Below are 16,019 nucleotides of genomic sequence, written 5' to 3' on the forward strand. Positions count from 1 at the left end.
CGGGTTCCGTCACACGAGGAGAGAGCAGAGGCAGTCTACTCAGCCACAGGCTGGAAAGATGAGTCCAGAAGGAGGACAAACCTTCCATGGAACAAAATCCATGGCTACCATACAGCCTAGACCCTGTGTGGGAAACGGAGCTCAAGGGGTGAGAGCGTACACAGAATCTCCCACCCTCCAATTGGCTGAGACTTCTGCAGGAAAGCGTGTTTCTCACAAAATCAAACCTTCACAGGGCTCCTACACAGTACATTCTCTGCCCTTAGTACATGGCAATTGATAGATATTCCATACGTGGATGAGAAGGATGAGAAAGAGGTGAAGGGAAGGAGGGAGGGAGGGAGGGAGGGAAGGAAGAGGGAAGACACGGAGGAAAAAATGAAGCAGGTATGGCCAAGTTTATAGACATATTTAAACCCCACGGCCCTTGACCTCTATGATAGCTAGCACTGGAGCCTATCTGAGACCAGACGTCGTCTCCGGCATGTTTTTGGACAGCTTATGGTCTTTGTGTAGTAGACTATGGAGAGAGGTTTGAGGTACTTTGTTTTATTTAGAAAGTCAACGCTGAACTGAATCAAGAAAGGGAGCACAGTTCAGGATCAACTCTGGGACACTCGAGATATGATTCAAAGGTCAAAACTGAAAGAGACTCACACTTTGGGCTAAGAACCGATGCTGTGACTTAATGACACAGCTTAAGATGATGACCCAAAGCTGGTCAGGTGGAAGTCAACAGACAGGGAAACCTGGGTACTCAGAAACAAAAGACCCAGACTAGTCCTTCAAGACAAGCATGTATATGGTCAGAACAAGGTTCTCTCAGAAGGACAGTGCTCGGTAAACATGAAAGCTCATGGTACACCCCAGGGCAAGGCCCTTGTCTGTATAGACAGGGTCATAGCTACCTGCCATTACCTATGGGGAAGGCCCTTGTCTGTAGAGACAGGGTCACAGCTACCTGCCATTATCTATGGGCAAGGCCCTTGTCTATAGAGACAGGGCCACAGCTACCTGCCGTTACCTATGGGCAAGGCCCATGTCTGTAGAGATATGGCCACAGCTTCCTGCCATTACCTCTGGGCAAGGCCCTTTTCTGTATAGACAGGGTCACAACTATCTGCCATTACCTCTGGGCTAGGCCCCTGTCTGTATAGACATGGTCACAGCTTTGGAAACCCTGGTCTGCGTGAGCAACTCATTCCCAACTGAGAAGCATTTCTTCAACTAAACAGGGAACTCATTCTGTAAAGTAGGTGATAGTTTAAGCCTTGTCCTTCTAAGTGATAATCCACACCGCTGTATGAACACGAAAATTGGCCTGTAACTGAGACTGGCCTTGGGCCTGGTCATGTGATACATGTCATGAAAACAGTCACCAAGATGTTAGAAATCAGTCACCAAGATGTTAGAAAGCCTTATGAAGGCTCACATCCAACAGTCCACATCTCCATGAGAACCTCTAGTGGCTCATGACCACTAGGAGATTGGTTTCAAACAAAAGGAATGAAGAAAGCCCTTTTGTTTGTCACGTGACACAGGCCAAAGCAAATGCAAAGGGGGAGAAAGATTAAAACTGAAGACTTAATAGACTGTAGCTAATTGTCTGGGCACTGGACCCTAGTCCACTTAGGAAGCAAATCTCAGTAGCCAACGATATGCCAGACATGGCTAAGAAGGGTTTCATCTAAACTTCCAAGAGTGGTGGGAACATATATTTCAAAGGAGAATCAATCCAACAATAATATTTACCCATGATCTGTGTCTCTCAGTGGGTGTCACCTAGATGGCGACTTTCTTTCCTCTGGTTGGGAGGGGGAGGAGAAACGGATGCCCTTAATTGTTGCTTTGTTCGATTTATTAAATTCCAGGTCATTATCTAAAATGGGGGTAATCTCATTAGAATGTAGACGGCTCTATTATTTCTTGGGATGGGGTTAATTTCATATTTGCAGAGTCATAAGGTAAAGAGTCCAAAATCCAATTACAAAGGCTTAATTTCATAGCAACTAAAGAGAAACATTTCTATCATAAAGGAAAATAAATATTTCGGGACTTCGGGAAATGATTTGTCAGGAGCTGGGGGCCCAGGAGGAGGGGTCTCCATTACTGTCATTCAACTTTGCATGATAATGCATCACACAGGGTTCCAAGTCTGCAGAAAGGGATAAATTGAATCAACAGAAGTCACAGTAATCAGGGTAGGGTTGACACATTTCAAGAAAGGTCAGCCTTTAAGCGCATTTTCTCATTCTTAACTCACTTACCATGTCATCGGCTCTGAGTTAGTATTCCTCTAGCCCGAACCTCTAAAATGGATGTCTGCGGCACGGTGCTAACTGCGTTAGGACTAACAGGATTTATTTCACATCCTATTATTTGTTATTCCTCATAATTTTCCATGTGTCATGCTGGAAGACTGGTGAGGTAATGTGATTAAGCTCCAAGTTGAACAGCTAAATGTATATTAGCAAATCAATCTGAATTTGTGCATAACCCAATCACAGTCCCCTGGCCACAGGGAGGAAATTCATTCGCTTATATTATCCTTTAACTCCGTTATCCTTTGCCAGAATCAGTGGTGTAGTCACACAGCTCTGGTGTTGGTACGGAAGTGCCACTGGATTCTGGAAGCATCTGCCCCTAAGGTGGCCTTCCTTCTCCATGTGTGTGCTGTGACTGCCCTCCAGAGACTGGAAAAAACGCTATCTGCCTCCTTCCCTAGGGTCCCAACACGCCACGATGGGTCCCCTACATCCTCTATCTGACCCTCTATGGAAACCCTATCATCTGAGCACAGCCAGCCTTCAGCTTCTGAAATGGCAATCCAGGCAGAGAGCTCATTTCACACGGATGTTTGTGAAGTTGCAAAGGGTTCTCAGATGATTTTAAACCAATCAGAGATCCCACATCAGCTTCCAGGGAACATTCACTAGCGACTACTCGTGTACTCAGAACCTGGGCTAGGCTCTGGGGACCCAGCCCTCTCTACCACCCACTGCACAGCAGAGTATAGCAGGTCTTACTCCACTGGGGGCTCGGAACTACCCAGCAGAGCCCTGGAATGAGGAAAAAGCGGGAGGAGAGGCTGTGGGCTCTGACTTTGTTAAATAAGCTCACAGAGGGCTCATTCCTTATGAACTCTCTTGACGCTGTGATTCTGAAATTATATTGAATCTGTAAAACACTATAATGGCTTTGCATTGCTAATTCTAGAAGTTCCGTCCTATTACCCAGGGGCTAGCACTCCAATAAGACGCCTTTGGGCTGCAGAGTAAACGAGATGAACTTGCTGTGAATAAGACAGAATGCTCTCCTCCAGTTTGGATGAGCTCCTTTCAGTTTCCCAGAACAGTCAGAGCGTAGCTTTCTTCTCTGTGGGTCTGATCGGATTTCACTACGAACGTTTCAGAAATAATTTTGCACCCCATGGAAAACCAAAGTTCTGGCTGCGGTCCTACCTTCCCAGTTCCTATCAGAACACACAAATCCAGCCAGCAAAAGCTTAACAACAGGGAGTGGCTGCCCCGTTCTCAGCTGCTGGGCTTATCTTGAGTGACATTAGTCTTGGAAGACCTCTGGATGCTTCTGCTTCAAACAGGAGAGAACTAGCCCATATCACTCTCAGGTCTTTCTCAGTGCTAAATTCCAATGAACTTTTTGTCCTTCTCTGATGCCAGTTATTGGATCCCAGAGCCTCACTACCATAGAGCCTCACCCTAACCCTCATTAATCTTTGTTTTGGTTCAAATTACAACAGCATTAATGTGTCTTTCAAAAGACATTTATTTTTCTTTTTTCGTTATTAGTAAATTTTTTCACTCGTTTTCTTGCTCTGTAATTAGATAATTACTTGAGTTCTTACCATCCATGAAATGCATAATTATGATCACGGTGTCATTCTCCTTTGCCTCTTGGGATGCCTTGTGTACCTAGGACTTCAGGTAGGTCATGGGACAACATTGACTCCTTCAGTGCCTGGCATGTGTTCTGCAGAGACTCAAACACCACACTCCTCACGTTCAAAAGGATAGTGGAGAGAGAGCCAGAGCCAAGGCAGTATGGTTCAATGCCAGGGCAATTGTATATTTTTCCTAAAGTTCCTCAGTAACCAAATATAACAAGTTTGGGAAGCAAGAATGTTTTTGTGTTGTGTTACACATAGAGACAACAGCTCTGCTTAGATCTCCAGGGGAGTGTTTGCATTTATGTCCCTTCATTCAAACACCATAAAACAAAGAGAATTAAAAAAAAAAAATACCAGCTGATAGTTCATCCATTAAAGTCTCAGGCTCCCAACCGAAAAGACACACACACACACACAAAAAAAAAAAACTAAATAAATAATATTGAAAAATTAGAAAGTTTTTTGTTGTTGTTGTTGTTTTGGTTTTTTTTTTTTTTTTTTTTTTGAAGCACAGGGTCACAGTATAGTGATAGCTCTGGCTTATTTGGACCTCTCTATAATAGATCAGACTGGCCTTGAACTCATAGAAATTTGTCTGCCTCTGTACCTGCCCCAAGTGTTGGGATTAAAGGAATGCACTACCTCACCAACCTCAAAAGAGAGTTTTTAAAAGGCATAGGTCACAAAAGAATAAAGGGGAAAAACAGCAAAAAAAATTATAAAATAATGATAAATTAATAGAGTATGCATTTCTTGGACTCCTTTAAGACAATGTGATGACTATTGATCATATTACAAAAATAAATCCTCTCTGCTCTGCACATGTGCTAACCCAGACTCTCATGTCCATCTGTGTCCCTGCCCCTTCAGCTTTGACTCTTGTGAGATTCCTTTCCAGCTCCCGCTATTCTCTGGGAGTCCCCAGATGAGTCTGGCCTGTCACCCTCTTCCCACAGCTCTCAGTACCCACTGGGCATCTACTCAGAGTGCCCACCACCTTCCCTGATGTGGCCAACACTCATGTATTGTGAGCACTGCTCCCTAAGCTCTCAGATAGCAAGGGTTATGTCTCATTCGATGTGTGTCCCAAGCACTGTCATCAGACCTGGTCACTGGTAGATGCTCAAAAACAGAAGTCAGCAGAGCCCCTGTCAGGGCGCCACTGATTCACACACTGATTTGGGGGGTGCACACCTGCAATCCCAGCAGTTGGAAGGTGGAGGCAAAAGAATCAGAAGCTCAAGGTAATCCTAGACAATGCGTCTGATGCCAGCCAGAGCTACATGACACCCTGTCTCAAGAAATGTTTGGGTCAGGTAACTAAGTATATGGTATTTATTTATTACAGCAGCTCAAACTGCCTGGCCCAACTATCCGCCTACCCAACACAATGAACCAATGCACAAACAAAAGTAGATCACTCAGAGCATACACATGAGAAATCCAATTACAAAGAAGGGCTTGACTTCACCTTGAGGAGATCCAGCTTCAGCTGCAGCTCCCCCTGAGTGGAGGAGCACAAAGCACCCACAATGATGCTCATGTACTCCTCTGCGTTGATGACTGAGAGCTGCTCCAAGATGCTGAGTGAAGCCCCTCGATAGGACTCATCATCCAGGAAGATCTTGATGAAGGGCACCATGCCATGATCTTTCAGGACAACTGGGAACAAGACAGACAGCACTAGAGAAAGGTGGACCATGGTACTGCAGTTCCATCATAAGGAAGTTATTTTTTTCTTTCAGCTTCCCAAATTCATCATGCTGCATTCTCTCTTTGACCCTCTGGCACATAGTTTTATGTTTTATAATTCGCACCCATATGGATTAATGGGAAAGAGCAATTTTGGTGTTGAGAATTAAGAAGAAAAACCAGTTCAAACCTTGCTCCGCCTAGACTTTGTTAACTCCCCATGGAAAGCCTTACTCTTTCTGAGGAGTGGATAGGGGTGGGGTGAGTGGAAGGTGGGAGAAGCAGGAGGAGGGGAAGGAGAGAGGACTGAGATTGGAATGTAAAATGAGAAAAGATTACTTATAAAAAATAAATTAATTAAAAAACCATATTCTTCACCAATGAGGATTCTACTTGGGGGGGGGGAATTATTTGGCCAACATCTTCCCATAGGAGAAAGTTCAAGATAGGAGGGATAAATTCAAAAGATTTACTGTGCAAGATAATGACTAATTGTGGTTTTGAAAAACTTCAAAATCTAAGTAATCCAGCCCTTGAGAGTCCACTCTCCATCTGCTTACCTTCATTCCCTAATCCAGGGCCTACACCAATTCTTCATCCTCTCTGCCAAGATTCTTTTTTCAGTGTGTTGACTTATTCTTTGGGAATTCCATACAATATATTTGATCATATTATTTCCCTTCTCCAACTCACCTATCTACCTTCCTGATGTCATATATTTTGTTGTTGGCCACTGCTCCTGAACACGAGGCCTGCCCTGGGTGTTTTGATAGACCCACTGTCATTCTATTGAAAATAAAACTGATTTTTTTTTCTCCTTTCTCAGCAGCTATCAATTGAGAATAGCTTCTTGGCTGGGGTTGGGATCTTGTCTTCTATACAATGCAAGCAAGAATTTAAGTTAGGAACATATTTAATATCCTAGGTCTTTCCTTGGGGAGAAATTAAAGGAATCTAATTTTGGTTTGTTTTTGTTTACGGGCAACCTCAGGACAGGTATTTTCTTGCCCAGGACTAGCATTCAGGTTCATTCTCGTGGAATAAAGACTCAGCATTGACTTGCCAACCCAAGAGCTTAATGAGTGAGGATTTGAGAGTTGCATGTTCCTGAGTCAGGATATTCAAATCATGGCCACATTCCCTCTAAATGGAAATCATTCTAGGAAGCCTGTTTAAATGCAGATTCCTGAGACTGACCTCGGTCTGCTACCACCTCAGGGTCTGAAAGTCACCTTAGAAATGTGAATTCTAACCAGCACTAATGGGGAATATTTTGTAGGCTTTCCTCTGCTGGAATGATAGAGCATAGACACTCTGTAAAGGCCTCAATGCCCCTGGGATCTAAATCACCAAGCCTATGGATGACAGGAATCTGTGTTGCTGCTTCTTGTCATACACTGATATGCAAAGAGGAGCCTTTTTAAGAAGAAAACCATAAAAGCCACATGATCTTAGAAAACTAAAGCAAAGCCACGAAAACAAAGCTAAATATAATTGCTGAATTTATCCTTGACTGGGGGAATGTATGTATGTATGTATATAACACACACACACACATATGTTTGGTTGTTTGGTTGGTTTTTGAGACAGGGTTTATCTTGGTGTAGCCTTGGTATTGTGGAATAATCTTTTTGTACAGTGTGAAGATGTGTCTTTCTTAAGGCACCTTCTGATTGGTTTAATAAAGAGCTGAATGACCAATAGCTAGGCAGAAGAGGATAGGTGGGATTTCTGAGGGGAAAAGAGGAAGAGGAGATGGATCTAGGCATGGAGAGACACCAGCAAAACAGGGAACAAGTCAGACATACAGAATGGAAGAGAGGTTAAAAAAAAAGCCACATAGCAGAATGTAGAAGTTGTAAGAGCTATTTGGAAGCAAGTCTAAGCTAAGGCCAAGCTTTCAGAATTAATAAGTCTCTGTGTTGTTACTGGGGAACTGGTGGTCCAACAAAAAAGATCAATTATACCTTGGCTATTCTGGAATTCACTCTGTAGACCAGGCTGGCCTTGAACTCACAGAGATCCACCTGCCTCTGAGTTCTAAATATTGAACTGCTACCTCCCCCAAAGTTTAAATTGTATTTCTTAAAAGATTAATGCGTTCAATGTTTTATTCTGTAGCTTATATAAAAAAAAAACAGTGTCTCTAGTTAATGAAGCAGGGTACCAACACATTTTACTTAAAAAGAGGTGAAAGGAATTTCAATGGTCTCATTAATTTAGAAAATACTATACTGAGCAGCATTTCTTTGCCACCAACTTTATTATAAGATATTAGGAAATATCAACTTAAGTGTGTATTTTACAGATGATCACCAAGTACCAGTGAGCACATGGATATTAGCCACCATGGTCACACTGACCATTCCTTGAACACTCATAGGTAATTCATAGTTCTTGCTTTGTTGAAGACTGACGCAGCACAGTTAGTACCATCATTACCTGCATTGCGAACAGAGCCTTGCAGAAGTGCGACCACAGTGTTCAGCATCACACAGGTGAGTTCCCTCTCTGGATCTTGCACACCTGGACTGGGCACTTTGCTTCCTGCCACATTTAAGAATAAATAAATATATACTAAGTCTGCACGGTACAATCAACAATCTCTTCCTCCTTAGGTGTCCTGCAGAGATGCTAGTGCAATGCCTCCATTAGAAGGGAGCAGGTATCCCAACCCTGAAGAGATGGCCATGAAAACTCTAACCACATTGACTCTCTGACGTGAGCATATCAGAAGCCTGAAAATACTAAGGGCAATGCTGAAACCCTTCCTTGGGTTAGGAGATCTTGGATACGACCAGGTAATTCTTGTTTCTAACACATTCCCAGAAGAGGCCGATGGGCCTACTGCAGCAACCACTCTCTGAGAAACATTGCCCTCGATGACAATCCAAGCCCTGCTCTCTTGGTCTTCCCCTTACAGGCTACTGGTGTCTAGGGGGTATGGCTGCCAGTTTATTGACTGAACTAAGAAGCAACTTGAGGGAATCTGGAACAGGTAGATGGACCACTAGATCTTCGAGACCCAAACTGGGTCTCTTCATCCACCGCTGATTCTCATGGCTGGGACTTACCAACAGAAATTGCAAGTTTACCTCCTATTTGGGAAATTAAAAATAACTAAATGAATGAGAACAAGAAGAATTTATTTATTAGAGACAGAGTATGTAAGAATCAATAGGTCACATTTAAAAATACAAAGTAAGATTGGAAACATTAGTTCACAGAAAGAAACTAAACCCCTCTGGGAATGGTTGTAACTCTGAGGTCAGATGGAAGAGCAGATTTGTTGAAAGGCATTGTCTGTTCAGGGTACCACAGGTGCATTGAAGGAGACTGTGTACCAACTGCCCTGTGAATGCCAAGGAAAGCAAGAGAGCTGATAACCTCATGCAGGAGGCAATTAAAGACAAGGAGGAACTGTGAGCTCCCCTAGTCAGTTTCAGGAGTTCCCTCAAAGTGGCATCCATCCCTCTCACCTCTACCAGGGAAGACCTGGAAACTTTCTGATCTTTGTGAAGTTACAAGTGCCAGAGTTCCTTTCTTTCTCCATCCCAGTGTGATGCACAGGCTCACATTCTCTGTGGCATAGTAGGGTGGGTTAATCAGCAAACCCAGCCTGGCTAACAATGGCGACAGCGCATCTACCCACCTGACTTCCTCATGATCTTGGCCTGCTTCCGGAGCTGGGCCAGAAGCAGGCCTAGCAGGCCTGAGTCCCGGAAGATGTCTGTGAAAAGCTGATCACTAGCCGTGATCCTGAGGATGCTCTGCAAGGCCACAAGGGTGCAGGGCTGCTCAGGGCTCTCCTTGATCAGATGCTGCACTTTAGCCAGGATCTCATGGGGCACGTAGAGAAGCTTGAACACCAGAGTCTCCAGCAGCTGGAAAAAGTGCACCTGCACCAGGGGTGGCTTCAGGGGCACAAGCTCCACAAACTGTGAGATGGGCTGCAGGGTCCACTCTAGCAGGAAGAAATTCCGAGGGTTCCAGGCCCACATGGTCTTGATGGCCAACAGCACTTTGGTGCAAAGGACAGAGTCGCTGGCTCTGTGGAAAACATTCTGCAGCACCTGGAAAGCCTGGAGATTCTTCACGGTCACCCCTGGAGATGGAAAAAAGCGACAGTTCTGCAAGTGAGCTCTCTGTCTATCTAGAAATATATGCATGTGTTCTCCTCAGGACACGGTATTTAGATTTTCATTTTTATAGTTCCAATGAGTACATGTCTAGAAAACCTACAAACTCCAGCCTGTGGTGGGGAAAGAGCGACATCAGCATTTTGGAGACAGGTTAGCTAACCGAGTGCTCCAGCTATGGCTGCTCTAAACCAAAAGGTGCCCATGCAGGTCAGATACACAGGATCCCCAAGGGGCAGAAAAGAAAGGAAGCAGGAGTCTCATTAACTGCTCTGCCTTCAACTGTACATTAAGATATAGTATCTGGGACCTACGGAGGTAGATAAAAACATGTGGTCAGAAGTAACTCAACCAGCTTCTTCTCATTTAAAATCAAAGGTAGATATTTCCACTGAACAAAGCTGGGCCAAGAAGTTTGGTTTCAATCTACTAGAATCAAATGTTGCTGGAGAGGACCTTACAGGGTCAGATTTGCTTCTAGGTGGGTCAATGGATACACCTTCCTTAGCCCCTTGGCACTTCCCCCATTTACTCTTTCTTCCCACCCCGGGACACCTAGTCCAAAGCCCCTTTCTGTCTTAGAGTTGCTAAAACTCAGGATCTCCATTACCAATCGTCTCTGATCCTCTGTGTCTGCCCAAGCTCCCACCCAATGCCCTTCTCCGCCTGCGGCCTGCTGCACCAGTTCCCTCCTCTCGCAGTTTGTAACTTCCCGCCTCAGCTCGCATCTCCAGACCCACCCGGCTGTTTCAGAGCACCGCGTTTCTTCCCTGGTCAGTACTCTGTGCCATTAAAGGCTTCCCTTCACCTTCATCCTGGACAACCGGCAGCTTAGCCTTCAGAATTCCCTCGCCAGCAGCTCTGCACAGGGATTCCTGACCGACCCACTAGAGGTCAGGCGTGTGCCGGTGCTCTCCATCCAGCAGGCTGTGTGTGATGTGTGCGTGGCAGTGTAAGCAGAGGACATGAGAGAACACACACTAGCTGTTCGCACCAGCACCCAGTAACGTACAGAGTACCTGTCACTCAGAAAGCATCAGTGCACTTGCTGGCATCATCAATTCATGTTCAGCATCCCGGGAAGAGAGTAGCCCGGGTAGCTACTGCGGGTATTAGTCTCCATTATAATGGAGGTATATGATCCAGGGTAAATCACCCACGGGTAGGGCTGGAATCCAGAGGTTGCCTGTTACTTGACAGGGCCTTTGCCTATGTTAAGCAATATTTCCCCCCACTTGCCACACAAAATAAACTTCCTTGTACAAAGCCAAAATTACACAGCTGAAATGTAGATTGAGGGGATATTTATTATCCACAGGCCTGGGTCATGACTCTGAAGGTCACAGAGGCATCAGACCATGCAACATCACTGACGGGTGCAAATGAATCAGAAACACACAGGGCCCTGTCAAGGACACCACTCTGACCGCCCAGGTACTTGGAGATGCAAGAGGACCCACCAGAAGCCTCCTGATGGAACTTGAAGCCTTCAAGCTGGGGATAAGTGACACTGTCAAACACCTTCAGTTCTGAGCGCCCACAGGTGGTTAGCCACATCACCAGCTCCAGCAGCTCCTCGAGATGGGGTTCTACCTCACCTTGGGTCAGCCCGTCATACCTGCAGGACAAACAGAGTCAGCTCCTCGGACTTCCTGGATGGAGCAGCCATGTTTGCAGGTGGTACTCCTTAGACAGACCAGGGAGAATTCAGCACCAAAGGTGACGAGAAAGCCCTGGATAAACATCACTCCATCTGCAATCCACCATCTTTCACCCAGAGAAGTGTAATCAGACTCAGTTATATCTAGTTTATGTTATGGGTGTTTTGCCTGCATGTCTGTATGTGCACTGTGTGTGTGCCTGCAGAGGCCAGAAGAGGACACTGGAGCCCCTGGAACAGAGTTACTGATGCTCACAAGCCACCATGTAGGTGTTTGGAACTGAAACCAGGTCTTCCACAAGAGCAAGGGTTCTTAACCATTGAGCCACCTCTCTGGCTGCAACACTTCCCTCTTCTTAGCGCTTTGCTCTCTAAAATGTCCATTGTTGTTAGTCAGCTGCAGCCTTGGAACATCAGCTGAAACTGGGGGTATAGGTTAGTTGATAGGGTGCTGATCAAGCATCCACAGCAAACTGCATAAGACCAGTCATGGTAATGTATGTCTAGAATCCCAGGATTCAGAAGGTGGAGGCAGGAGGATCAGAAATTCAAGATCATCATTGGTAGTACAGAGAGACTGAGACTAGCCTGAGTCATATGAGACCTTATCTAAGTAAAATAAAACTAACTTTAAAAGCACACACGCACACACACGCACATATCAACAAAGAATTCCAAAAATAGAAAAATTCATTCTTCAAATTAAATTTGTTATAGTATGACTATATACAAATATTGTATTTTGCTATTAACCGTTGTTGTTAGCTTCTTACAGTGCCCAGTTTGCAAGTTCAACCTGATTATAAGTATGTATGTGCAGGAGGAAACATGCATGTGTGAGGTTCCATGGGATCCTTTGCTGCCAACATCCCCTGGAGATCCTCAGAGCATCCTTCCTTCCAGGAAGCAGAGATGCTATACAGAGGAACCTGCTGGAGATTAACCACAGTCCTGTGTAGAGAAAGGCTGCTTTCCATAGTGGATCCCCAAAAGGCATGAATTTAAGAGGCTCACAAAGCAGAGAGCACCTCTGGAATGAAAGACTTGATGCTTCCAAGGAGGAAAAAGAAAACCCAGATGGCATGGGGAAGATGTGGACTTTTGTAACTTCTTCATACCTAGCCTATGGCTGATGGTTGCTCCCATGTTTATATGGTGATGGCCAGGTAGTGCCTTGCTCTGCTCATGGGACAGGGCCCCTGGAGTCTCTGTCCAGCTCTATTCTTTCTAGATCAGGAAGACATGAAACAAGGCTCCTGGGAGGCAGGAAGGCAGTGAGCTTCCTCATTCTGGTTCTTCCTTCTGTCTTCTATAAGAAGCCTAGGAAAAGCTGCCCATGCAGTGAACAGAAGAAACATGTAGGAACTGCAATCCAGAGCACCATAATGGCCAAGGCAACTGACCATCAGCCAGACTGCTTACTGTGCTCTGTAGGTAATACCCAAAGTGTATTCTTTGCATTGTTTTGAAGGAGGGTTTAAAAAAAAAAAAAGCCCTGTAGAAATAGAGACTACACTCAGGGCCTTCAAATCTCTCTCATCCAAATCATCTTCAATGTATTTGAAGCTTGGTTCTGTCATGAAGTCTGTAAAAGACATTGCTAAGGGCCACTTCACTGAGATGCCAAGAAGAGCCCAACAGAGTATGCACAGCCTTGCTCTAAGGCATTTCCCCCAGCTTCAGTGGAAGAGCCTGTGCCACAATGGGGTTTCTTTTATTTCCATCATTTGTTCTTGCTAATACCTAGGTATTAGCACTCACCCCCTGAATGCAACACAATAACCAGAGTGGAGAAGCTGATCCAGCCCCAGAAGCACAGTGTCTTTCCCAAAGTTCATGGGTCTGGGAGGGAAGACTTTCCCTTGGAAGTTGATCTCAGAAAGAACAAGCAGGGGGCAGGCCTTATAAAGTAAAAAAAGAAAGGGAACTCCCTGAAATGCATTCTCAAGCAGGTGCCTTCCCAGACTACTATGTTTGTCCTTCTGATGGATTTGGGATGGTGGAGCAGAAGCATCCATGGTGGGCGGTGGAGCCAGGGGTGAGGCATGGTTTACCCACACACAGTCCTCCAAACCCTGAGCAAGGGCAACTTGCAAACCCCAGAAAGCTTCTAAGAAAAGCATAGAGGCACATGAGCTCTAAGAGGTGGAAACCAGGCCAGCAACATGCGTGGTGTGTGCCGATGCAGCAGACTTACTGAAGTGGTGATTATTGTTGCTCATTGATTCCCTTAAAGAAGTGGTTCCCACATTTGTCTGCATGTTGAGTTACTGCTGCCCAGAGAGAGTGTTTCTAGTCATGCTCTTTGGAGCCTTGGATTTCATAAGACACACTTAGACACTCTTGCTGTCTGTCTTGCCCGAAGGAGTGGGATGATTCTGAGCACCACAGCTTGACTGGTCAAGCTTCTCCCCGCTCTCACCAGGCCCAGCCACTTACCGCAGCAGTACCTTGAGTAGCAGAGGGTAGCCCTCCCTGTTCTCAAACTCCAGGAGCAGCGCAGAGGAGATGGGGTAGGAGTCTTTCACGAAATTCAGGATGAGGCTCACTGCCTGGCTCACCTCGGGTGCGGGGAGCGTGTCAGCCAACTTGGAGAGGTTCTGAACTGAGAGCCTGACACAGTCAGCAGCTGTGGGAGAGAACACGGCCCTGTTGAGCTAGGAAGCCGAAGGCCCAGCTGCTGCCCCCTCTCACCACCATCCACCTCCACTCCAACTTGTACGGCAAGACTTGAGTGAGAACAAATTGAGAATGTTTTCTACAACCGCTTGTATTCAAGAAGAGGTTCCCTCCCTGTGGGAGGTGCCCTCCTGGGAGCCACTGACACTAGGGTATGAGAAGCAGACTCTTAGCTCCTCCTTCCTAGAATATGAGCGATCCAGTCCCTAGATAAGAGATACCCCCATAGCCGGGCGGTGGTGGCGCACGCCTTTAATCCCAGCACTCGGGAGGCAGAGGCAGGCGGATCTCTGGGAGTTCTACAAGAGCTAGTTCTGGGATGGGCACCAAAGCTACAGAGAAACCCTGTCTCGAAAAACCAAAAAAAAAAAAAAAAAAAAAGAGAGAGAGAGCAAGAGATGCCCCATAAGACTGGAGCAGAGAGGAAGGCCTCAAAAAGAAACATGGAGCCACCATGGGGTGCTGAGCAAAAATCAGCTTGATGAGAAATCCCAGGAAGGGGCAGCAGATGAGTGAGGAGGTGGAGGGCCTCAGAGGGAATGTTCCGGAAACTCAAGAAGCCAGGGCATTCAAGCAGAGTGTGAGCAGTGGGGGAAAAGGGAGGTGGGGTCCACTAGTGAGGAGCCTGCGTTGACTTTGTCGGTCACCTGGAGTGGTGGGAAGGCAGAAGAAGCATGTCCTCAGAGTGACATTTGCACTGAGTGGAGACTATCCTAAGTAGCAGGCAAGTCACAAAAGTGGAACTGAGAGGATACAGGATCAGACAGACCATCCGCTGTAAGGACTCAGAAAAGCCGGAAGTGGAACCTTTGGCAAGAGAGGACCCAAGAGTACTGATGATGTAGTGACCACCCGCCTTCCTTCCTAAGCACCTTCTAGCCCATAGCCTATAGCAATTACCCAGGCCTAGAAGAAGGTTCTGGGATGAGAATATGGGCAAAGAGGTCAAGACCATGATGGGGTCATCCATTGAAGCAGTTTACCCGAGCTAATGGGAGCTCACCAACTCCAGCTGCACTGGGAAGGAACAAGCATAGGACCAAACTAGTCCCTCTGAATGTGGTTGACAGTTGTATGGCTGAGGCAGACTGAGGGGCCACTGGCAGTGGCACTGGGATTTGTCTCTGCTGCAGGTACTGGCTTTTTGGGATCCTATTCTCTTTGGATGTATACTTTGCTCAGCCTAGATGTAGTGGGAAGGGCCTTGGACCTTCCACAGGGCAAGGTGCCTTGCCCTCTCTTAGGATTGGAGGTGGGTGGGGTAGGAGGGTGTGTGGAAGAAATGGGAGGAAGGAAGGGAATGGAAATTTGGACTGGTATTTAAAAAAAAAATCTAATAAAAAAATTTCCTCCAGGGGAGAAGCTTTGTGAGGCCTTGGCCGTAGTAGCAGAGGGTAACAGTCAGAGACCCCTGCGGTCCCTGCCTGCAGCCTTTCCCCAGCCACTCAGCCTCTAGCTAGGACAAGGGTAAACGAAACCAAAATGTCAAGGCATGACTCAGCTTCAACTATAGGCCTAGGCTGAGCTAGCGGGAGGCTTCGAACCCCATGGTGTCCCCTTAGGAACTGGCTTACAGTCAGAGAAAAGGCTGGTGGGCATTCTCCATTCTAACCAGCAGATGTCCCTTGTCACAGAAAAAGGAACAGATCAGAGCACGTATTTGGGAACATGCAGGTGATATTAGAAGCTCGGAAACCCAGCTTGTTCCCAAAGAGCCCATTCTCTGGGATCAGCCCAAGATAAGAAGTGTTGTGTTCCAAGATAACTGCTGTGCTCATCTGGGAAAACATAAAATGTTGGGCAGAGGGTGGGAGGTGAGCAGGGATGAACGCGAGCTTTTCTCGGCATGTGCTCCTTTGAGCTGGGTTTAGAAGGCTTTCTTCTCTAGACCAAGCACCTCTCCGGAGACTTGTGTGCAGTCTCAAAAGTCTCCATGCTTATC

General features: G+C 46.1%; 1 protein-coding gene across 1 annotated transcript in view; it reads right to left on the bottom strand.

Moving 5' to 3' along the window:
- Nucleotides 1-16,019, bottom strand: part of Wdfy4 (WDFY family member 4) — a 226,542-nt gene that overhangs the window by 174,218 nt on the left and 36,305 nt on the right. Inside the window, exons 7-11 of the mRNA XM_057770469.1 lie at nucleotides 13,838-14,027; nucleotides 11,199-11,356; nucleotides 9,252-9,704; nucleotides 8,042-8,146; nucleotides 5,379-5,569 (exon numbers count right to left, since the gene is read on the bottom strand). Coding sequence (XP_057626452.1) covers nucleotides 5,379-5,569; nucleotides 8,042-8,146; nucleotides 9,252-9,704; nucleotides 11,199-11,356; nucleotides 13,838-14,027 — 1,097 coding nt within the window. The remainder of the gene's footprint in view (nucleotides 1-5,378; nucleotides 5,570-8,041; nucleotides 8,147-9,251; nucleotides 9,705-11,198; nucleotides 11,357-13,837; nucleotides 14,028-16,019) is intronic.

The sequence above is a fragment of the Chionomys nivalis genome, chromosome 5 (assembly GCF_950005125.1).
Source record: "Chionomys nivalis chromosome 5, mChiNiv1.1, whole genome shotgun sequence".
Lineage (NCBI taxonomy): Eukaryota > Metazoa > Chordata > Mammalia > Rodentia > Cricetidae > Chionomys > Chionomys nivalis.